The sequence below is a fragment of the Phoenix dactylifera genome, chromosome 6 (genome assembly GCF_051530095.1).
Source record: "Phoenix dactylifera cultivar Ajwa chromosome 6, Ajwa_hap1_PhDact_Kaust_v1.1, whole genome shotgun sequence".
NCBI classification, from domain to species: domain Eukaryota; kingdom Viridiplantae; phylum Streptophyta; class Magnoliopsida; order Arecales; family Arecaceae; genus Phoenix; species Phoenix dactylifera.
In genome coordinates, this window is record NC_143195.1 from 3,607,052 (window position 1) to 3,630,623 (window position 23,572).

Sequence of the window (23,572 nt, forward strand, 5' to 3'; positions counted from 1 at the left end):
GTTTGCTTCAAGCTTTGCACCTTTAACTTTTCCTTTAGCCTTATTCTCATTTTGGCCTTCTGAACAAGCAAGCAATTAATTCCAGAAACCATCATCACCTTAAATCCCCCCCGGACATGTAATCCCTGAACAAGAGGGGGAGAGAGAGAGAGAGGATGGTGGCCTTGAAGGTAGTTGGATAGCCAGCATCCACAGATGTTGCTAGGGTGCTGACATGCCTCTTCGAGAAGAACTTGGACTTCCAACTCATTCCTATTGACACGTTGAAGAGTGCATGGTCGCTGAGTTTCTTAGGCTACAAGCAAGTCATTTTGATACGTTGGTATATCGACACCTTGCCAGTAGGGATTATACGTTGGCATATCGACAACCTACTAGTGGGGTTATTCGTTGGTATATCAACACACTACTGTGGAGATTATTCGCTGGTATATCGATATCCTACCAATGGAGATTATACGTTGGCATAATGACACCCTACTAGTAGGGGTTATCCGCTGGTATATCGACACCCTGCCGGTACGTAGGGGTTATACATTGGCATATGATATCAAAATCTTGCCAGTGGAGGTTATACGTTGGCACTTTGATGAGCTCATATTCTAGCCCGGTCACAGGGTTGTCATAGCTCATGGCTGTCGAGATGAACTTGATGGTTTGAAAGATAATTAATTTATGAAACAAGGATTGCAATTGAAGTGATTGAATATCATATCGATTTGGCTTTGAATTGATAAATTTTGCATGCTCAATTTTAGTATATTATTATTATTTTATTATTTGATTTATTAATTTTGCTATTTATTTTGAATGTTATTATTATTTAAATTATTTGCGCTACCTGATTTTGATATCATGATGAGATGCCTACATGCTCGTGGAGAGAGTTCCCTATAAGTGTGTGGCGGTTGCCGTAACCTCCAACTTGTGATTTCGGATTAGGAGTGTGACAATGATGTTTCAAACATTTTTCTTTTTCTGCACTCTTTGCTGTCTCGAGAAAGAATTATGCTCAAAGGAGAGAATGTGGCATGTTCTTTATGAATTCACGCTGGCTGACCTCTCACACCTTCCCAACGCACACTACCTTGTAACCAAGACAGAGAGGGGACGCAAGCTTTTCACTTCAAGGAAGAATGTGGAGAGATGGTGGAGAGCAATCTCGGATCGGCCTTCATGGAAGCGGGTGGTTCAAATTCAGAGTGAGCATGCAAGTCCACTGGAGAAATTGGAGAACTAGAGTTACGTTTGGATGACTTTGTTTGCTGTGTGGTTTGGCTTCCCTTCATGTTGTGGCTTCCCTTTGTTGTTGTGTGTTTGTAACTATGCAAGTCTTCTTGGCTTACTTCTGTCATGGATAAAGATCTTCTGTATCTCACAAAAAATAAAAAATAAAAAAAAGGAATGTTAAGAATAATAAGATATTGTGTAGACAAATATTCCTGTGAGCTGAATATGTGAGATCCCCTTAGCTAGATATGAGCATAGGGTTTTTAAAGTAGTAACATCTTGCATGTACACTACAACAAATGTTGGTTTTCCCGACTAACTTTTTCCGACGCTAGGGGAAAGCGTCGGTAAAGGTTGGCTCACAGCCAACCTTTCCCGACGCTTTGGGTTAGCGTTGGAAAAGCGAAAGAAACAACGACGCTATAAAGCGTCGTTATAAGTTTAAGAAACAACGACGCTTATAAGCGTCGTTATAAACTTTAAAACCCCAGCACCTCGCTCGATCGGCCCCCCTCTCCTGATTTCCTATCTGCAACGACGCTCTGAAGCGTCGTTATAAGTTCAAGAAACAACGACGCTTATAAGCGTCGTTAGAAAACTTAAAACCCCACGCCTCGCTCGATCAGCCCCCTCTCCTCATTTCCCATCTGCGAGCCCTAGCCCCTCTCCTCATTTCCTATCTGCGAGCGCGCCGACACCCCCGCTGCCGTCGACCTCTCCTTCTGAGGTAATCCCTAGCTCGATCGGCCCCCTCTCCTTCTGAGCCCTAATCTCACCTCCATCCCTAGCCCCGATCGGCGATCGAAGACTCCGCTACTCCGCTGCCGTCGAACTTGCCGTCGTCTTTGGTAAGCCTCCTACTCCTCCTTCTCTTCCTTCTCCTCCTCCTCCTCCTCCTCCTCCTCCTCTTTGTTTTCTTCTTGTTTTTAACTCTCGCCCGGCCCCGTCTCCTCATCCTCTGCCGGTCGATGCCCTAGCGCCGACATCTCACCTCCATCCCAAGCGAGCCGTAGCTACTCCGCCGCCGTCGACATCGCCGTCGTCTGAGGTAAGTGATCCTCATACTCTCCGTCGATATAAATTGGTCAGTTAGATCTCCTTCAATATTTTCGAATTTCTTAATGTCCCCCCTCTCGCTTGGGGCTTCTCTCTATGTGGTTATGCTTTTTCTGGGTGTTTGCTTGGGGTATAGCCGGGTTCACATTAGATATGTACGGTTAAATCTCTGGTTTGCTTATGAGGACTAGAATTTCAGAGCACGGTGACGAAGATAGCTTATCATTCACTGCTGCCAGATGATTCTTTTCTGCGTTCTTTGCAGAATCGACAAGAAATAATTGACTCCGGCGTGTCTGGATGTTTTGATATTTTTTGACGTTGTTTTGACTGTTTAAAATTTTATAAGATTTTCTTCGATGGGGACAACTTTTTTAGGAGTTTGTATTTTGGTCTGATCAATTGTTGACTACAATTAGTCCAGGATCTGATCAGGTAAAAACTATACTTCCCTTGTTTGAGTACGAATCTTTCATTTTGAAGATTCTGTGGAAAAGGTTGACTTGTTATTCATTGATAAATTGCTCTTTCCAGTTAACAAGATATGAAAAATTAACATGCATTAGAATCCTGTCATCACATAATCAAACCGGCTAGCATCTCTTTCAGGGGAACGTCTATTCCTTATGTGGCACTATCTCTAAATTTTTGTTGATTTATATTTTATTCCTTCAATCCATTAGGGTGGAATACATGGTGGTGCCTGCTCACGTCCCCATATGGCTAGTTCTTTTTTTCCCCTTAAGTTATTATGGCAAAAATGCTTCCAAAACAATCATATCCATTCGTGCTGCTAAAGGAATTATGCCAAACGTCATGTTAGCATGTTTTTATATCAAGTATGAATAGGATGCATTTTTTCATTATAATTTCCAGCTGTATGTATTCTACCTTACCATTGCCATACTTCCATCCCAGTTTTTTTCAAAGTGAGAGAGAAGAAAAAAAGAATCAACTTTTCAATACGTGTTGGGTAGTAATGCAGTGACAGGTTCTTTCAAATTATTCTAGAGTTGGAATCTAAGCTTATACTGTTCACCTTGCAATACAATTGATGCCTTTATCACTGTGACTGCCGACTAACTGAAACAAAAAAGCCTTTCCTAACAAAAAAGCCTTTCAAATGCAGTGACAGGTTCTTTCAAATTATTCTAGAGTTGATTGAGTTCTTTATTATGTGTGACTGCAAGTACAGGCAACCTAACAAATGACAAGGAGAGCTCTTTCCTACATCAAATGCTTCTTTTATAAGAATATTAAAAGTAATGTACTTTTAATATTTAACTAATATTGATTCTTTTTTGTGCATACTAGATTACAATATGCCGCGAGGAAGACGTTTCAGAAATATTGAGTTTCAGCACACATCCGTGGGATCTACTTCTGATCGTTCCCAGCAGCCCGATGAGCCCCATACTCAGTCCGGGTCCCAGTCGGAGCACGCTCCACCTGCAGATCGTCCAGACACGGATGACGTGGACGTCCTGGGTAATTTGATTTACAATCCTTTGCCTTTAAATCATTTGCCTTTAAAAAAGTACATTACATATGGCATATTTGATGATTTTGGATATTGGAAGTATTTTGACTTTTTTGGATGTATTCACATTAGACGTGTATGATTCATCCGCTGCGTAAATTAAAAAAAAAAAAAGAGGAACCTTAACACACTAGTTTTGCTTTCTGCCCTCTTAGTAACATGTTCACTCTTCTCATATTCTATTCCCGTATTTTTTTTTAGAAAAGAGATATGTGTAGCTATCATCATTAAAGTTGGGTTAACAACAAAATTGTCTGGTTATTTGTACTTCACTGTGGGAACATTATGACAATATGAAGTTCAACCGTGCTGTTTATGTTAGATCTCTGCATTTGCTACTAGATTAGCATCCATATGATAATGGCAGATGTCTTGGTTGTTTTTTCAGAATTAAACTTGTGGGTGGTGTTGGAACAGGTATGTTCTCTATGGGCCTTCAAATAGTTTGACCTTTCCTTTTGCATCGACTTCTTGTCTGTATCTTTTCCCCTTTCATTTGCATAGGCTTTCGTGAACTGCAGAAGTACCTAAAGAAAAAGTTTCGGGCTGGTCCAATTAGGTCATAAGGACCAAGTTTTCCATGTTTTCATCTGGCTTAGCTCTGATATCATTGTCTATGTTGGACATAATTGCTGGATATTACTGCTGTGGAGGGAAAAGATCCCCTTCCTGACAGGTTTCACTACAAAAAAAGGAAGAAATCCCGATGCTTTTTTTTGTCTCTACCGACGCTTATAAGCGTCGGCGAATTCCCAGCCCACGCTTCACAAAGCGTGGGTCAAACGTCGGGCAGGTGGGCGTGGGTCCGGTTTTTGCCGACGCTAAGAGAAAGCGTCGGCAAAAACAGGACTTTCCCGACGCTAATGAAAGTGTCGAGAAAATACTCAACGCCGACGCTTATAAGCGTCGGCGTTAGCAACCTGTTTTTAAAAAAAAAATTAAAAAAGAAAGAGGGGAACCAGGGCATGGCCGCCATGGACGACGGCGAAACCCTTCTCGCCAGAGGAAGAGAAGGAAGGGGTCTTGGAGGACATTGTAAGGCTCCGTAGCTTTGAGAACTTGAGGAACTTGGAGGTGAACAGGACGGGACGTCGAAAAATCCCGGTCTACGAGGTAAGGAATGCGTCGCTGTTCAGGAAAGGGGAGGTGGGGGATTGCAGGAACCATATGAGTCCCGAGATGGCTCGGAGGATGGATGAAATCACCCAGGAGAAGCTGAAGGGATCTGGTCTCCCCACCCTCGATGGAGCCATGTGGTGGCTGGGCTGGTTCAGACGGCCATGCATGCGAAGCCCAGGCGATCCGGAGGAGCCCTCGAGTGCCCCTGCTTCGAAGCCCAGGCGATCCGGAGGAGCTGGTCGACGACCGCCTTGGCGGCAGGCAAGGTGGGCTTGAAGGCGGAGTGGCGGAGGTCGAGGTTGTGCTCGGCGACGCGGGCCCGCCGCCTCCTCCTCCTCCTCCTCCTCGATCGTGTTCAGATCGATCCCCATCCTCTCCCTCCCAACACCCCACGCCAAAGGTGCAGTAGATAAAGAAATTAGGGGAGAACGGGTGGGGTCTCCGGTGTGGGATTAAAAGAAGAACGTCGGCGGATGGTGGGGTGGGCGGATGGAGCGGCAGAAAATGGAGGGATCGGGGGAGCGGCTGGGTGAAGAAGGAGGGACCTCCGACGACGCTTTAAAGCGTCGTCGTCTCTAAGATCGGGGGAGCCGCTGGGTGAGGGAGGGATCGGGGGAGTTGGAACCAGGCCTTCGACGACGCTTTAAAGCGTCGTCGTCTCCTCCACTATCTAGCGCTCGCCCAAGGCAAATCGGCGTCGTCTTGGAACCAGGCCTTCTCGCTCTGTTCCTTATCCGTTTCCTAATCCTTCCGCCTCTCACCCTCACCCTCACCCCGGCGCTCTCTCTCTCTCTCTCTCTCTCACGTCAACGAAGGAAAAAGCGGAGGAAGAAGAACGGAGGATGAAGTTTTGCAGAGCATCATTTTGTCTTCCTTTTCCTCGTATCATCTCCCGCAGTCAGTAAGGCGATCCGAAAAGGGAGAGAGAGAAAGGAGGAGGAGGAGAGAAGAGTCGGGGGGATGGCGTGCCTGGTGCCGCAGTTCAAGTGCCCCTCCATTTGGCCTCCGACGACGCTTTAAAGCGTCGTCGTATCTTTTGGCCTTCGACGACGCTTTAAAGCGTCGTCGTCTCTAAATTTCACCCGACACTATCAAAAAGCGTCGTCGAGTTTCGACCCTGTTCGAAATTCGCCGACGCTTTTTGATAGCGTCGGCGGGGAAGAGTCGGCAAAAACACAATTTTTTGTAGTGTTTCAGCCTTTCTTGACCATTCTCTTTAAGGTCACTCGACTTTCAGCTTGTTTAAAAGTTGACTTCTTGGATCATGGAAGTAAAACTTAACAGGCTTTTTCATAGAAGAGAATAAGTACACTCTTTTATGTGAGAGACCGGGGCATTTTGCAGCCTTGGATTAACCATGCATGACCTTTTATATCTGATAACTTTATTTTCTGGTAATTGTTACTTTCCTTTTCATCGATGGCGAGAAAAGTACGGTGACCATGCTGCTACCTCTGGCTTTTGTGATGATCAAATTATACAAGAATACGACTGTCTATTTTTGCTCCTTTCTCTGAATGAGAGGATGGGTATATCATACAATACAAACTCCAGCTTTGAGATTTATCACATTGGTTTAAGATCACATATTTAGTTTGAGACATGCACTTCAAGACTGCATCTAGAAAGCAGGTGAGTTTTAAGCAAAATTATATTTAAGGCCATATTGACATGCTACTGGAACATAGATGCTACTGGAACATAGGTGATTTTTCATTCCAGTTCTAACTATTTTGCTTTAAATCATTTGCTTTTAATGACTTATGAGTTCATTGACTTATGGAACATAGATGAGTACCCATTAATAAGTCTGTGGCTCCTAGTGTGAGACACGGGACTGAAGTCGGCAGCCCTCGCCGACTTCAGCCCCGATTCATTTGGGGAAGGAGCCGGAACAGAGGATCGCGTGGGCGATCCTCTCCGGCTCCTCCGGAGGGGTAAACAAGGCAAGGGCGCCGCGAGATCCCCGCGGCGCCCCTCCTAGTCCATCCACGGCCGATTCACGGCCGTGAATCGGCCGTGGATCTCGCTTGACCGCCGCGATTTTCGCGGCGGAGAACCGTTACGATGGGGCTATAAAGCCCCATCTACTCCTTCCCCTAGGGCATCCCGAGCTCCTCCTCCTCCTCCTCCTCTTCTTCCTTCCCTCCTCCTCCTCTCCGACCGGTGTACCCTCCCGACCGAGCGCCGCCGGATCCCCCTCGCGGCCACCCCCTGTTCTGAGACCCATCTCCTTGGGTTCAAGCGTCGCCGCCGCCGCCTGACACTGGATCGATCTTCCCTTGGCCGAGACCCACCACCTCCGTCGACTGCCGGTGAGCTTTCCTCCTTCTTGCCTTCGTTTTCATGCCCAATAACATGATGTTTCTTTCCCTGTTTTGGCCCCATGAACCGAGACCATTCTCGGTTGTTTTCTTCACGCCGGGAGCCGCAGCGGCCGTCGGCCGCCACCATGATCGGCCGGCCATCGATCGGGCGACGGCCCCCAGCCGCCTAGGCCGGCCACCCAGGCCGACCACCCCGTTTTTCCCCCTTCCTCTCTCGGTTTCCATCTCCCCTGTCCATGGGGAGTTTGGGGGAAGAAGGAGGCCCATCACGGGCCAAACTGGGCCCGTTGGGCCCTGTCCATTTCAGGCCCAACTTGGGCCCAGTCCAGCCCGGTTAGGCCCAGTTGGGCCATACCCTATATGGGCCCAATTTGGGTCTATTTGAAATCCGAACCCGAAATCCAGTTCAACGCCGAATCCGAACCCGAACCCGAAACCCAATAGTATTATTTTTGGATTTTCGCTTAGCTCTGAAATTTACAAAGAAATTAATTAAATGTTAACAGGTGAACCTGATCCGCCTGCCTGAAGTAGGAATTAAGCGAGAAGAGGTAAGTGACTTAATACTTCAAGTGTGATTTTCAAATAAATATATTAAATTCTGAAATATGTTTTGTATTTAGTAAAATGGGTCTGGCATTTCATTTGAAAATTTTGCTCTGAAATCCGTAAACTATGACTGAAAAATTTATGAAATCTGTTTTTATATATATATATTCTCAGCATGGCTATGATCTGTTCTGTTCTGTTCTGGCCCCGCCAATGGGGATTATACGTTGGACCTGTCGACTTGTATTCTGTGAGGAACCGGTTTCGACACCGCGCCACCGGTGATTAGAATAGTGGTTTCTGGACACCGTTTCCACCGGTGACTAATAATAGTGGTTTCTGGCACTCTGTGCAACCCATGCCGCTGGGTTACGTGGCCGTAGCCTATCATGTTGAGATTATGATATCAGAGTTTTATAAAAATAAAAAAATGATATTATTTGTGATTTGTTTCAAACATTATCCTGTATTTTGATCTGATATGCTCTGACCCCACTCTGGGGTATTTTGTTGCTTACTGGGCTAGTGTAGCTCATTATTCTGTATTCTCCATTTTTCAGATCCAGAGGCTTGATCGCACGGGATTGGGGAGTGCGTTAGAGATTTCGATGATTCTTCAGTTATTGGCATTTTAGTTAGTTTAGTTTGGACATTTGAATTATGTTGGCATATGTTATTTTGGAATTTTGTAAGACCGCTTTTGAACAATTTAAATAATTATGTTATCTTTGAAAAGCTGTATCTGCTTTGATATGATCTGCTGCCTTGCGCGCCCGTGCGGCCCGCCGTGCGGGCGTGCGGCGTCTGCCGCGCCTCGGGCTCGGGGCGTGACAGATTTGGTGGTATCAGAGCTCAGGTTTAAGATCACTAGGGATTGTAACTGAAACAATTATATTGAGCCTAAGTTTTAGGATTCGTAGGATCCGTCAGAAAGGTTGAGAGATGGGTAGGAACCAGATAAGGGGATAATGTTTATTTATTTTATTAACTATTTCGTATTTTTCTGTTTGGCTGATTTTATAATATCTATATATTTTTACTGAATCAGAATGCCGCCTCGTCGTGTCCGTAGCCTGAATCGGATGGTCAGGGGCCCTCGGGGAAGAGCCCCTACTAACCAAGCGGGCGAGGCACCGCATAACTCAGGGACCCAGGGTCAATCAACTCCAGAAGCTGCCGCCGGAAATCAAACTCGGGTGCTCGAACTGATCGAGGAGGTCGTCGGGTTAGTACGACAACAGAGGCAACAACCTCAGCAACCAGTCCAGCAGGATGTTGCTCCTCCTGAGCAAAGAAGGAGTATAGCAGAATTCAAGAGAATGGCACCTTCGGCTTTTAAAGGCACCACTAGTCCTCAAGAGGCCGAAACCTGGATAAATGAAATGGAGAAAGCCTTCAGGGCAATGGAGTGCACCGATGAAGAGAAGGTCAGATTTGCCACCTATATGCTTCAGGACCGAGCTCATCATTGGTGGATGTCTGTGGAGCGCACATTGGCACCCGAGCATGAGGCGCTTACCTGGCAGAGATTCCGCACAGCATTCTACTCCAAGTATTTTCCCTCCAGTCGCCTGAGGGAGCTAGAGAGGGAATTTCTCAATCTGAATCAAGGAACTATGACTGTGGATGAGTATGAGGCAGAGTTTGACAGGCTATCTCGGTTTGCTCCCACCCTCGTCATGGATGCAGAGTCTCGGATGAGGAGATTTGAAGAAGGATTGAAGCCTCACTTACGTCGGAGTTTGGCCGCAATAAACTCCACAAACTATGATGATCTGGTAGACAGGGCTAAGAATCTGGAAATTGTCTGGAAAGAAACCTATGATGCCAAAGATAAGAAACAAAAGAAGAGAAGCAGAGATTATGATGCTCGCAGTGGACAGAATTCTAGCAAAACTGCAAAATCACATAACCAATCTTGGCAATCAGGGAAGCAAGGATCTGATGGAAAGACTATTCAGCAAGAGAAGCAGAAGTGTGATGCATGTGGTGGTATGCATAAGACTGAACACTGTAGACGATTATCTGGTGCTTGTTTTAGATGCGGCCAGCAGGGTCATAAGGTAGCTGAGTGTCCTCAACAGGACCTTCGATCAGTTCAGAGGCCTCAAACTTCAAGAAACCAGCAAGTGCAAGCTTCTCCTGCTCCGGCTCAGTCAGCTCAGCCTTCTTCTCCTAAGCAGCAGAAAGGGGGGAGACTGCGCACACAGGGTCGTATTTATGCACTGACTCAGCAGGATGCTCAGGCATCCAACACGGTGGTGTCAGGTACATTGCCAGTTGCTTCTGTTTATGCTCATACACTATTTGATTCTGGTGCTACGCATTCCTTTGTGTCATCTACATTTGTGCAAAAACATGATCTGCCTTGTGTGCAATTAGAGTATGATCTGCATGTTAGCACTCCTGCAGGGAGTGGGATGATTGGTAATCAGGTCTGCAAGACTTGTCCAATTTGGATTGTAGGTAGAGACTTGCCTGCTGATTTAATAGTTATAGATATGCATGACTTTGACATAATCCTCGGTATGGACTGGTTAGCATCACAATTTGCCACCATTAATTGCCATGAGAAACGGATAAACTTTCAGATCCCCGGAGATACCGAATTCAGCTTCGTAGGGAGTGGTGCTTATACCTCCCCTCGAGTTGTCTCCGCTATGCAAATTAAGCGGCTGCTTAGAAAGGGGAGTATGGCGTATATTGCCACAGTGGTTGACACCAGACAATCAGATCAAAGATTGGAAGATATTCGAGTAGTGAATGAATACCCTGATGTCTTTCCGGAAGACCTTCCTGGCTTGCCACCAGATAGAGAAATTGAATTTGCAATTGATTTAATTCCTGGTACCACACCAATCTCTAAGACCCCCTATAGAATGGCTCCAGCTGAAATGAAAGAATTAAAGGAGCAGTTGCAGGATCTTCTTGATAAGGGTTTCATCAGACCTAGTGTTTCACCTTGGGGAGCTCCAGTCTTATTTGTAAAGAAGAAGGATGGTAGTATGAGATTATGTATTGATTATCGAGAGATAAATAAAGCAACAATAAAGAACAAGTATCCTCTACCAAGAATTGATGACTTATTTGATCAGTTAAAGAGTGCTCAGATATTCTCTAAAATTGATCTTCGTTCTGGGTACCATCAATTAAAGATAAGGGCTGAAGATGTGCCTAAAACTGCTTTTCGTACTCGCTATGGGCACTATGAATTTTTGGTCATGCCTTTTGGACTGACAAATGCCCCTGCAGCTTTTATGGATCTGATGAACAGGGTGTTCAGACCCTTTCTGGACAAATTTGTAGTAGTCTTTATTGATGATATCTTGATCTATTCTGGGAGCCAGGCCGAGCACGAGCAACATTTGAGGTTAGTACTGGAAACCCTAAGACAAGAGCAGTTGTATGGTAAGTTGAAGAAAAGTGAATTCTGGCTAGACAGTGTGATGTTCCTAGGGCATGTAATATCTAAAGAGGGTATCTATGTGGATCCAAAGAAGATCGAGGCAGTGGTCAACTGGAGCAGACCCAATAGTGTTACTGAGATTCGCAGCTTCTTGGGCCTAGCAGGATATTATAGACGATTTGTTGAGAATTTTTCCTCTATTGCTGCATCTTTGACTCGATTAACTCGTAAAGGAGTTAAGTTTGAGTGGTCAGATAAATGTGAACAGAGCTTCCAGGAGCTTAAGCAACGTTTGGTGTCCGCTCCCATCCTTACCCTTCCCTCTAGTGGCGAAGGTTATACCATCTACAGTGATGCCTCAAAGAAAGGATTGGGTTGTGTACTGATGCAGAATGATAAGGTTATTGCATATGCTTCCCGACAATTAAAGTCATATGAGGAGAACTACCCCGTTCATGATCTGGAACTTGCTGCTGTTGTGTTTGCATTAAAAATTTGGAGACATTATTTATATGGTGAATCTTGTAAGGTGTACACTGATCACAAAAGTTTGAAATACCTTTTTACCCAGAAGGAACTAAACATGAGACAGAGAAGATGGTTAGAGTTACTGAAGGATTATGATTTGTCTATTCATTACCATCCGGGAAAAGCTAATGTCGTAGCAGATGCACTGAGCAGAAAATCCACTGGTAGTATTGCTGCCTTACTCACCTCTCAGAGGAAAATTCTGGAAGATCTGAGGAGAGCAGAAATTGAGGTATGTTGGCATGACTCCGATGCACAATTGGCAAACTTACATGTCCAACCTACCTTGATAGAGAGGATCAGGATTGCTCAAGCAGATGACCCTCAGTTGCAAAAGCTTAGAAGTGATATTGAATCAGGTTCTCAATCAGAATTCAGACTTCATGAGGATGGATCATTGAGATACAGGAACAGAATGTGTATTCCAAATGACTCCGATTTAAAGAATGAAATTATGAAGGAAGCTCATAATACTGGATATACAGTGCATCCTGGGGGTACTAAGATGTATAAGGATTTGAAAGGTACATTTTGGTGGAATAATATGAAGAGAGAAATTGCACAATTTGTGGCTCGGTGTTTGACATGTCAGCAAGTTAAAGCAGAGCATCAAAGACCGGCAGGGTTGTTGCAGCCCCTACCACTTCCTGAATGGAAGTGGGAACACATCACTATGGACTTCGTCTTCGGGTTGCCTCGCACTCTTAAAGGTTATGATGCTATATGGGTGATTGTGGACAGATTGACAAAGTCGGCACACTTTTTGGCATTCAAAGTAGGAATGACCTTGGAAAAGTTTGCAGAGCTCTACATTGAACAAATAGTGAGGTTGCATGGGGTACCCGTATCCATTGTTTCCGATAGGGACTCGCGGTTTGTATCTCACTTTTGGAGTAGTTTGCATAAAGCCTTGGGGACCACTCTGAGCTTCAGCACAGCTTTCCACCCTCAGACTGATGGCCAATCAGAAAGAACCATTCAGACCTTGGAAGATATGCTAAGAGCTTGTGTAATGAATATGAAAGGTTCTTGGGACCGTCACTTGCCTTTGGTTGAGTTTGCATATAATAACAGTTACCAGGCAAGTATTCAAATGGCACCTTATGAGGCTCTATATGGAAGAAAGTGTAGATCACCTATCTGTTGGGATGATGTTGGTGAAAGAAAAATTATGGGCCCCGAGATTGTGCAACAAACAGTAGAGAAGATCCAGCTGATCAGGGAACGCCTCCGGATAGCTCAGAGCAGACAGAAAAGTTATGCAGATAATAGAAGAAGGGAATTGAAATTTCAGGTCGGAGATCATGTGTTTCTGAAAGTGTCTCCTACTAAAGGGGTGATGCGATTTGGAATACGCGGAAAACTTAGTCCACGCTATGTCGGCCCCTTTGAGATTCTGGAAAGAGTAGGAGCAGTGGCTTACAAATTGGCACTTCCACCTTCACTGTCTGGAGTTCACAATGTTTTTCATGTTTCCATGCTAAGAAAGTATATTCCAGATATGAGCCATGTGGTAGAAGTGGCTCCCTTGCAGCTTAGAGAAGATTTGACATATCCTGAGCAGCCTGTACGTGTGATTGATAGAAAAGAGCAAGTGTTGAGGAGGCGCACGATTCCTTATGTTAAGATCCAGTGGAGCCATCACTCAGAACGAGAGGCCACGTGGGAGCTGGAGGACGAGATGAAGGAAAAATATCCGGACCTTTTTGCAAGCTAAGGTATGTTAAATTTCGAGGACGAAATTTTTTAGGGGGGAAGAATGTGAGACACGGGACTGAAGTCGGCAGCCCTCGCCGACTTCAGCCCCGATTCATTTGGGGAAGGAGCCGGAACAGAGGATCGCGTGGGCGATCCTCTCCGGCTCCTCCGGAGGGGTAAACAAGGCAAGGGCGCCGCGAGATCCCCGCGGCGCCCCTCCTAGTCCATCCACGGCCGATTCACGGCCGTGAATCGGCCGTGGATCTCGCTTGACCGCCGCGATTTTCGCGGCGGAGAACCGTTACGATGGGGCTATAAAGCCCCATCTACTCCTTCCCCTAGGGCATCCCGAGCTCCTCCTCCTCTTCTTCCTTCCCTCCTCCTCCTCTCCGACCGGTGTACCCTCCCGACCGAGCGCCGCCGGATCCCCCTCGCGGCCACCCCCTGTTCTGAGACCCATCTCCTTGGGTTCAAGCGTCGCCGCCGCCGCCTGACACTGGATCGATCTTCCCTTGGCCGAGACCCACCACCTCTGTCGACTGCCGGTGAGCTTTCCTCCTTCTTGCCTTCGTTTTCATGCCCAATAACATGATGTTTCTTTCCCTGTTTTGGCCTCATGAACCGAGACCATTCTCGGTTGTTTTCTTCACGCCGGGAGCCGCAGCGGCCGTCGGCCGCCACCATGATCGGCCGGCCATCGATCGGGCGACGGCCCCCAGCCGCCTAGGCCGGCCACCCAGGCCGACCACCCCGTTTTTCCCCCTTCCTCTCTCGGTTTCCATCTCCCCTGTCCATGGGAAGTTTGGGGGAAGAAGGAGGCCCATCACGGGCCAAACTGGGCCCGTTGGGCCCTGTCCATTTCAGGCCCAACTTGGGCCCAGTCCAGCCCGGTTAGGCCCAGTTGGGCCATACCCTATATGGGCCCAATTTGGGTCTATTTGAAATCCGAACCCGAAATCCAGTTCAACGCCGAATCCGAACCCGAACCCGAAACCCAATAGTATTATTTTTGGATTTTCGCTTAGCTCTGAAATTTACAAAGAAATTAATTAAATGTTAACAGGTGAACCTGATCCGCCTGCCTGAAGTAGGAATTAAGCGAGAAGAGGTAAGTGACTTAATACTTCAAGTGTGATTTTCAAATAAATATATTAAATTCTGAAATATGTTTTGTATTTAGTAAAATGGGTCTGGCATTTCATTTGAAAATTTTGCTCTGAAATCCGTAAACTATGACTGAAAAATTTATGAAATCTGTTTTTATATATATATATTCTCAGCATGGCTATGATCTGTTCTGTTCTGTTCTGGCCCCGCCAATGGGGATTATACGTTGGACCTGTCGACTTGTATTCTGTGAGGAACCGGTTTCGACACCGCGCCACCGGTGATTAGAATAGTGGTTTCTGGACACCGTTTCCACCGGTGACTAATAATAGTGGTTTCTGGCACTCTGTGCAACCCATGCCGCTGGGTTACGTGGCCGTAGCCTATCATGTTGAGATTATGATATCAGAGTTTTATAAAAACAAAAAAATGATATTATTTGTGATTTGTTTCAAACATTATCCTGTATTTTGATCTGATATGCTCTGACCCCACTCTGGGGTATTTTGTTGCTTACTGGGCTAGTGTAGCTCATTATTCTGTATTCTCCATTTTTCAGATCCAGAGGCTTGATCGCACGGGATTGGGGAGTGCGTTAGAGATTTCGATGATTCTTCAGTTATTGGCATTTTAGTTAGTTTAGTTTGGACATTTGAATTATGTTGGCATATGTTATTTTGGAATTTTGTAAGACCGCTTTTGAACAATTTAAATAATTATGTTATCTTTGAAAAGCTGTATCTGCTTTGATATGATCTGCTGCCTTGCGCGCCCGTGCGGCCCGCCGTGCGGGCGTGCGGCGTCTGCCGCGCCTCGGGCTCGGGGCGTGACACCTAGTGACAATAACAACAGTTGATCAACAGTACTGGGCTGAAGAAAATCCAGAGATGTAGAGCCCCCTAACACCAATCAACGGAACCTGAAAAATATAGAAAAAGAAGGATCCCATCCTTTCAGAAATTTGAGGAACAACATATCATAACCCGACCACCACCTGTTGTGGCAAAACCCCATACTAATCCAAGAGGATGGTGTCAATATGAGCATCTGTTTCAATACAGTCACAGCCTTCATTACCATATCCAAGATAGTTGGCTGTAACAAATCCTGCATGTAAGACCCAGATAGATAACAACAATAGGATCGAAAGAAAAACTACATTGTCCTGGGCTGTTCATTACAGTGTCCAAGAGAAAGAAATGTAACAAAACCTGCATATAAGACCCAAAAACTGGCATCTAGTTCATTCCAGTTTCAAGAAAAGTAAGTTCATTCCAGTTTTAACTATTTTGCTTTAAATCATTTGCTTTTAATGGCTAGATGTTCATTCCAGTTCTAACTATTTTAAATCATTTACCTTTAATGGACTTGTTATTTTATAGATGGACTGGGGAGAGTGAGGAGAACACGAGGGCCCACTCGAGCACGGGACGTATGGAGCCTACCTGAGGATGAGAAGATTGTCGTCCATTGCAACGAACTGGGGCAGCCCATCAATAATGCTGCAAGCATTTTATCAACTTTTTTAGGATCGGTTGCGCGGAAGGGACAATTGTGTCCACTCAACTATACGAAATGGAACGAAATGCTTCCTTCGTATAAGGTTGAGCTTCTTAGAGTTGTTGAGGTAAAGAATTGAATTTGCTTACTATCTTCAATTATTTTTTGATTTAACATTGATATAACATTTTTGACTTTGATGTAGACAAAGTTTGTCCTGCCTGCAAATAGCCATGATTGGGTGCTGAAGTCCGTCAACCGCAAATGGAAAGAATATAAGGCGAAGCTAAAGGCGGATTGGAAGCACGAGGGCATGACTGAAGAGGAGGTGGCCCGTGTTTGTCCTCCAGATGTAATCTCTCATCAGTGGAGGGAGCTTGTCCACTACTGATTTTCCGAGAGAGCTCAGGTTGTGTATATTTTTTCAATACCTTAGATTGTATTTACTATTAATATAGATTAAAAATTAATACATTTTATGCATTACATTGTTTATTGTTTTTCGGGGAAGACATATTCCAATATTGGTAGAGCTGCTCGAGCATCACAGACTGTTCCTCACACTTCAGGCTCCATGAGTTATGCGAGGCGTAGAGCTGAATTCGTAAGCTTTCTTGAAATAATTTAAATTTATTTTAAATTATTCTATCATATAGCATGTATACTCTTGAAATATACTTTTTGTTGTAGGTGGATGATAATGGGAGGGAGCCTGGTAGGGTGGAGTTTTATAGGATGACTCACACCCACCGAGATGGCAGCTTTGTCCGAGAGGAGTCAAGAGATATAGTTGTATGTATTCATCTTTGACTTGTGCTGTATTTTTTTTTGGTTCTATTATTCGCATACATTAATTTGATTTTTTTTTGGAGAGATATAGGATAGGGCAACAAATCTTATTTCGGAGCGCGTCGGGGGGTCATCATCATCCGACGCGACCCATAATATTGAAGCTGAAGTGCTCGCTGAATTGATGGGCCCAGAGCATTATGGTCGAGTGAGGGGTTACGGCGTTGGAGTTACCCCCACTCAGTTGTCTTCAGTGGGCACATATACAAGAAATGCCAGAGAATCTAGTAACACTGCAGAAGTTCGTCGGCTTCAAGCAACTATTGATGAGTTGAAGCAAAATCAAGCAAATTTGCAGTCTCAGCATACGAATATTTCTTCCATGTTACAACGGTTTCTCCCTTCTCAGGTAAATAACTATATGTATTTTAATATTTTACATATTATCAATTATGATATATGAGTTAATGTATCACATTATTCTTAACTTCTAAAGTTTTTTTTTATTTTTTTTGTAGATTCCTGATACTTCAAACGCTAGTAGAGATGATGATGGAGCTGAATCCCGTCCCTGATGCATTCTAGATTATCTTTTATGAGTTTGATATGTATATGTTTCTGCTTTTTTAGAGTACATTGTAATTTGCTTTTTCAGAGTACATTGTAATTTGCTTTTTTAGAGTACATTGTAATTTGTATGGCAGCTTTTCTGATACATGACTCAAAAATATGGAGTTTTAATCAGATATATCAATATTCATATTTTGAATGATCTGAGTATTTGTGTCAATGTCTCAATGTAATACAGGTTCATATTGTTATAATATATGTTTTGTAATTTGTATTTTACAATACGGATTATTGTTTTATTTTTTTTTAAAAAAAGACAATTCCCGACGCTTTTAAGCGTCGGTAAAAAAGGTCGGGGCACCACCGGCACGCTTGTGCCGACGCTTCAAAAGCATCGGCAATTGAGCAATTGCCGACGCTTAAAAGCGTCGGGGAAAGGTAATTCCGACGACGCTTTAAAGCGTCGAAAAAACATGGATTTACCGACGCAAAAAAGCGTCGGGGAAAACGCTTTTTTTGCGGTAAAGCCATGTTTCTGGCATGTTTTTGCCGACGCTTTATAAGCGTCGGCAAAAACTTTTGCCACTCTCGTATATGCGACGCTTTGCCAACGCTTGGCGATTCGTCGGGGGTGTTTTAGCCGACGCTAATTAGCGTCGCCAAAGCTCAACGAAAGCGTCGGCTAAAGTCCTTTTTCCTGTAGTGGTATCATTCTATGCATTATATATTTTATTTCATAGGAAAACTTAATTTACATGCAATGAAAATGCCATGTCATGATTATGCTCTATCAATTATTCAGGGAGAAGTATGATCCATGTGTTTCACTAAAATTAGCAAGAAAGTTGGCACAAGATAGTAAGGCTGCAATGCCGACTTATCAGAAAAGTGTTTTAATAGATCCTCATGTAAGAGAGATCTACTCGCATTATAATTAAGGCTGCAAATGGGTCGGCCCGACCCGCGTAGACCCGACCCGGCCCGATCCGCGTAGATCCGACCCGATCCGAATTTTAGGACCCGCGGGTCTGGGTCGGGTTCTAAAATTGGCCTCGAATTATTTTTTGGGTCGGGTCTGGGTTTACTGAACGGACCCGACCCGATCCAAATGGACCCGAAGAGAGAGAGAGAGAGAGAGAGAGAGAGAGAGAGGGGGGGAAAGCAAAAGAGAGTTTTTTTTTTTTTTTTTTTGTATTATTGGTCCGTCAGGATCCTCTCTCGATCTATTACACTGTTGATACCTATGGTGTCTCAGTAACTGCCTTTTTTTTTTTCTTTCTGTGTTTTGGTTTTTGTTTTTTTAACTTTTGCAGGGAGGAAGTGAGGGAACACTGAACTGAATATGGGTCATGTGCCAGTTTTCTGCAATGGGATTGGATTTTGGAAGAAGGTCTGGGATTTTTTTTGTCCTCGTCAGAGGGGAACTGGGAGACACCAAGTTCCGTCCAATCAGTCATATAGACAAAAAATAGTGTGATATGAAATTTGGCTTGTAGGCCGACTTAGTAAGTCATGGGTCATCTGTTCTGATTGGAGGTCAATTGCAAGTCTTTCAAGTCATGGGTGACCCAGCACCTCATAATTATGATATGACCAAATTAGATTTGTCCAAATTCTTTCTCAAAGGCACAAAAAAATGGATTCGATTCGGACCCGAACCCAACCCGACTCGGACCCGAACCCGATCCGGACCCGACTCGGATCCGACCCGATCCGACCCAACCCGATCTTCAACTGGATCGAGTCTGGGTCCAAAATTAGGATCCGAACAAAAAACCGGATCGGATCGAGGTCACCCAGGATCCGACCCGACCCGATCCATTTGCACCCCTAATTATAATTATCCATATGTAAATTATTAAGAGGCACTATTCAAGAATTGAACCTAAAATATTTAATTACTGAGCGGGGTATGACTATCGGAGCTAAGCCCTAATTCATGCACCATAATGTATCTTAATCCTATATCCAAATCTCAAAGAAATTATATAGAAGCTAACACATAAGAGGAGGTTGGAGAAGTCGGGAGGTCTAGGAGGTTGGAATAGCTAGGACGACAAAGAAGGAGGCAGAAGTGGAAGAGGAGATAAAGACAAAAAGGGCAAAGAGACGGTTGGAGTTTTTCGGCGACAGAAGCAAAAGCAACTTCTATGGGTACCCAAAGAGTAATAGCAGTAAGTAGGAGCCAACCACCAATCTTTCTAAGCTAGCAGACTATATGATATGGCCTTGTCTATTGAACCAGCCTTGATTCCTTTCCATGTGCAAGCAATTGTGAACCTTCCTTTCTAGAGTTTGTATGTTTAGAAACTGGCTCTAGAAATTTCTTTTTTTTTTTTTTTTTTTTTGAGAAGTGAGACTAATTCTATCATTGCCGAGTGCAGATAGCATAGATTTGATGAATTGTTGCCCAAGCAAAGGGATGGAAATCTTCTTATATGATGTCATTTGATGCTAACTTTCTTCATCTCACCTAACAAATTCCTTAATTAGTTCGTGGACTCCAATCCTTGTACATGCTATTTCAAACATCTTTCTTTTTCTACCTTCCTTGCTGTGTGGAGAAAGAATTATGCTCAAAGTGGAGAATGTGGCATGTTCTTTATGTAAATCCACTGATTACACCCCTTAAACCTGTTGTTTGCTTCAAGCTTTGCACCCTTAACTTTTCCTTTAGCCTTATTCTCTCTTTTGCCTTCTAAACAAGCAAGCATTTAATTCCAGAAACCATCACCGGCCACCTTAAATCCCCCCCAGGACATGTAATCCTTCCGTGCGGTTTCAGCCTTTGCGAGACCGAACAAGAGGGAGAGAGTGAGGATGGTGGCCTTGAAGGTATTTGGACAGCCAACATCCACAGATGTTGCCAGGGTGCTGACATGCCTCTTCGAGAAGAACTTGGACTTCCAACTCATTCGTACCGACAAGTTCAAGGGAGAGCCAGTGGTCCCTGAGTTTCTTAGGCTACAGGCAAGTCATTTTGATAATTCTATCCTCACATTTCTTCACCTGAAATTAAAAAAAAAAAAAAACAAACTACTGCCTCACATTTCTTCAAGTTGTAGTAATACTAGTGTAGCACTGCAAAGATAACTACTGCTGGTTCTTCCATTCAAATTAGCAGGATCCTACTGGTCAAGTAATCTTTAAAGATGGGAAGTTCATGATTTTTGTTGGTAAGTTGTCCCCAGATACTTTCTTATGTATTGATTTTGTATGGGAATCCAATTAACATCCAAAGGCAATGTGGTTCTTTCATGCTTCCAGATTCAAGAGATGCTTGCAGGCACATTTCGGAGAAGTACCCTGATATGGGAAACAAGACCCTTTTTGGAACTGGTGTTCTCGAGAGGGCAACGATTGAACAGTGGCTGCAAGCAGAAGCTCGGATGTTTGACCCTCCAAGCTCAACTCTAGTCTTCCATCTGGCCTTCGCAACACCATTAGGCTTGCATCCTGATCAATCTTTGATCGAGAGAAATGAGAAGAAGCTGGCCGATGTTCTTGACATCTATGAAAGTAGGCTGGGAGAGGACGAGTACTTGGCAGGGGATGAATTCACGCTGGCCGACCTCTCACACCTCCCCAACGCACACTACCTTGTTACCAAGACAGAGAGGGGACGCAAGCTTTTCACTTCAAGGAAGAATGTGGCGAGGTGGTGGAAAGCAATCTCGGATCGGCCTTCATGGAAGCGGGTGGTCCAAATTCAGAGTGAGCATCCAAGTCCACTGGAGAAATTGGAGAACTAGAGTTTCATTTGGATGACTTTGTTTGCTGTGTGGTTTGGCTTCCCTTCATGTTGCGGCTTCCTTTTTTTGTTGTGTGTTTGTTACTATGCAAGTCTTCTTGACCTGCATCTGTCATGGATAAAGATCTTCTGTATCTCACAAAAAATTAAAAATAAGAAAAAGGAGTGTTAAGAATAATAAGATATTGTGGAGACAAATATTCCCCTGAGCTAAATATGTGAGGTCGCAATATGAGCATAGGGTTCGTACAAGTAGTAACATCTTGCATGTATCATTCTATGCATTATATATTTTATTTCATAGAAAAACTTATTTTACACGCAATGAACATGCTATGTCAAGATTATGCACTATCAATTATTCAGGGAGAAGTATGATCCATGCGTTTCACTGAAATTAGCAAGAAAGTTGGCACAAGATAGTAAGGCTGCAATGCCGACTTGTCAGAAAAGTGCTTCAATAGATCACCTAAGTACGTCTACGTCTGGCTCTAGCGCAGCGACATTTAGAAATCCTCATTCACTTCTTACCAACCCTATCAGAGATCAAGCAAAGACCTGTCACGCCCCGAGCCCGAGGCACGGTAGACGCCGCTCGCCCGCACGGCGGGCCGCACAGGCATGCAAGGCATCGGAACATATCGGAGCAATCACAGATGTTCAAAATTGACATAAATAATTAAAGTCATTCAAAAGCAGTCTTACAAAATTCCAAAATAACATTTGCTAACATAATTTGAATGTCCAAACTAATCTAACTAAAATGCCAATAACCGAAGAAATCATCGAAAAATCTAACGCACTCCCCAATCCCGTGCGATCAAGCTTCTGGATCTGAAAAACAGAGAAAATAAAATAATGAGCTACACTAGCCCAGTAAGCAACGAAATACCCCAAAATGGGGTCAGAGCATATCAGATCAAAATACAGGATAATGTCTGGAATAAATCATAAATAACATCGTTTTGCTGTTTTCAAAACTTATTAATATTTTTTCGAAAACTCTGATACCAGAATCTCAACATGATAGGCTACGACCATGTGACCTAGTGGCGTGGGTTGCACAGAGTGCCAGAAACCACTATTGTTAGTCACCGGTGGCAACGGTGTCCAGAAACCACTATTCTAATCACCGATGGCGCGGTGTTGAAACTTGTTCCTCACAGATTACAAGTCGACAGGTCCAACGTATAATCCCTATTGGCGGGGCCAAAATAGAACAGAATAGATTATAGCCATGCTGAGAATGCATATATATAAAAATAGATTTCATAAACTGTACAGTCATATTTTATGGATTTCAGAGCATATAACATGATTTTCAAATAAAATTTAACATGCCATACTCATTTTATTGAATACAAAACATATGTCGAAACTTAATCAGTTTATCAAACAATTTGGAAATCACACTTGAAGTATTAAGTTACTTACTTCTTCTCGCTTAACCCTTACTTCAAATAGGCGGATCAAGTTCACCTGTTTAAATTTAATTAATTTTTTGTTAATTTTAGAGCTAAGCAAAATCCAGAAATAATACTACTGGGCACGGCCCAACAGGGCCCAGAGTTAGTCCATAATGAACATGGCCCGATAGGGCCCACATCGGACACGGCCTAATGGGCCCGCATAGACCCGACCCAATAGGGCCCCCAAGGTTGGCTTCTAATTGGTTCATTTATACAATAAAAATTCATTTCAGGAGCCAATACCTAATTATCTAGTACTATTTCATAATAAAGCTTGAGTAAAGGGAGCAAATAAATATAGTTGGGGACCTTTATGTAATAAATCTTTTTTATAGGGATCAAATACAAATTACAGAAGACCCTTTTGTGAAATAATATACTGCCAAGGGCTTAACTGCAAAATTTCATTTATTGGCCAAACGGGTTCGTATTTCGGGTTTTGGGTCTGAACTGGGTTTCAGGTTTCGGATTCGGATTTCAAATAGGCCCAAGTTGGGCCCATATAGGGTATGGCCCAACTGGACCTAACCGGGCTAGACTGGGCCCAAGTTGGGCCTATAATCAGGGCCCAACGGGCCTCGTTTGGCCCATGATGGGCCTCCTCCTTCCCCAAACCCCCCCCCACGGACAGGAAACCAAGAGGGAGAGCGGAAGAGGAGGAGGGCGGCAGGGTGGCCGGTCTAGGTGGCCAGGGGCTGTCGCCCGGTCGACGGCCAGCCGACCGCTGCGGTGCCCGGCGTCGGAGGGAAACCGAGTGATCTCGGTTGGGGCCAAAGCAAAGGGAGGAAAATAGCATGGTTAAGGTTGAGATCGAAGAGCGGAAGAAGCTTATCGGTGGTGGCAGAGGCGGTGGGAAGAAGATCTCGGCCGTGGGAGGCTCGATCCGGCGGTCAAGCGGCGGCGGCGGCGCTCAGAACCGAGGTGATGTGAATC

The 23,572-nt window shown here is 44.3% G+C and overlaps 3 protein-coding genes across 3 annotated transcripts; all 3 read left to right on the top strand.

The window, feature by feature from the left end:
- The first annotated feature begins 1,550 nt into the window (after window positions 1-1,550).
- Window positions 1,551-16,468, top strand: LOC149753244 (uncharacterized). The gene is made up of 5 exons (XM_089923805.1): window positions 1,551-2,078; window positions 2,208-2,278; window positions 3,601-3,774; window positions 15,943-16,187; window positions 16,266-16,468. The coding sequence occupies exons 3-5, from the start codon at window positions 3,609-3,611 to the stop codon at window positions 16,449-16,451; spliced, it is 597 nt and encodes a 198-aa protein (XP_089779931.1). The 5' UTR covers window positions 1,551-2,078; window positions 2,208-2,278; window positions 3,601-3,608; the 3' UTR covers window positions 16,452-16,468.
- Window positions 16,469-16,510: 42 nt separating this feature from the next.
- On the top strand, window positions 16,511-17,490 carry LOC149753245 (uncharacterized). The gene is made up of 4 exons (XM_089923804.1): window positions 16,511-16,664; window positions 16,751-16,852; window positions 16,941-17,258; window positions 17,368-17,490. The coding sequence occupies exons 1-4, from the start codon at window positions 16,539-16,541 to the stop codon at window positions 17,422-17,424; spliced, it is 603 nt and encodes a 200-aa protein (XP_089779930.1). The 5' UTR covers window positions 16,511-16,538; the 3' UTR covers window positions 17,425-17,490.
- A 2,178-nt stretch (window positions 17,491-19,668) lies between these two features.
- On the top strand, window positions 19,669-21,368 carry LOC149753246 (glutathione S-transferase F10-like). The gene is made up of 3 exons (XM_089923806.1): window positions 19,669-20,389; window positions 20,544-20,595; window positions 20,687-21,368. Exons 1-3 carry the CDS (start codon window positions 20,240-20,242, stop codon window positions 21,169-21,171), a joined length of 687 nt encoding a protein of 228 aa, XP_089779932.1. The 5' UTR covers window positions 19,669-20,239; the 3' UTR covers window positions 21,172-21,368.
- Window positions 21,369-23,572: the final 2,204 nt, after the last annotated feature.

What these genes read in the sequence shown, in the direction of transcription:
- LOC149753244 (XM_089923805.1), top strand. Translation starts at nt 3,609, where the DNA reads ATGCCGCGAGGAAGACGTTTCAGAAATATTGAGTTTCAGCACACATCC. An exon ending in GGATGACGTGGACGTCCTGG is followed by an intron (nt 3,775 to 15,942) that starts GTAATTTGATTT and finishes GTTATTTTATAG; the next exon opens with ATGGACTGGGGAGAGTGAGG. An exon ending in AGCTTCTTAGAGTTGTTGAG is followed by an intron (nt 16,188 to 16,265) that starts GTAAAGAATTGA and finishes ACTTTGATGTAG; the next exon opens with ACAAAGTTTGTCCTGCCTGC.
- LOC149753245 (XM_089923804.1), top strand. Translation starts at nt 16,539, where the DNA reads ATGCATTACATTGTTTATTGTTTTTCGGGGAAGACATATTCCAATATT. An exon ending in AGGAGTCAAGAGATATAGTT is followed by an intron (nt 16,853 to 16,940) that starts GTATGTATTCAT and finishes GGAGAGATATAG; the next exon opens with GATAGGGCAACAAATCTTAT. An exon ending in AACGGTTTCTCCCTTCTCAG is followed by an intron (nt 17,259 to 17,367) that starts GTAAATAACTAT and finishes TTTTTTTTGTAG; the next exon opens with ATTCCTGATACTTCAAACGC.
- LOC149753246 (XM_089923806.1), top strand. Translation starts at nt 20,240, where the DNA reads ATGGTGGCCTTGAAGGTATTTGGACAGCCAACATCCACAGATGTTGCC. An exon ending in CTGAGTTTCTTAGGCTACAG is followed by an intron (nt 20,390 to 20,543) that starts GCAAGTCATTTT and finishes TCAAATTAGCAG; the next exon opens with GATCCTACTGGTCAAGTAAT. An exon ending in GAAGTTCATGATTTTTGTTG is followed by an intron (nt 20,596 to 20,686) that starts GTAAGTTGTCCC and finishes TCATGCTTCCAG; the next exon opens with ATTCAAGAGATGCTTGCAGG.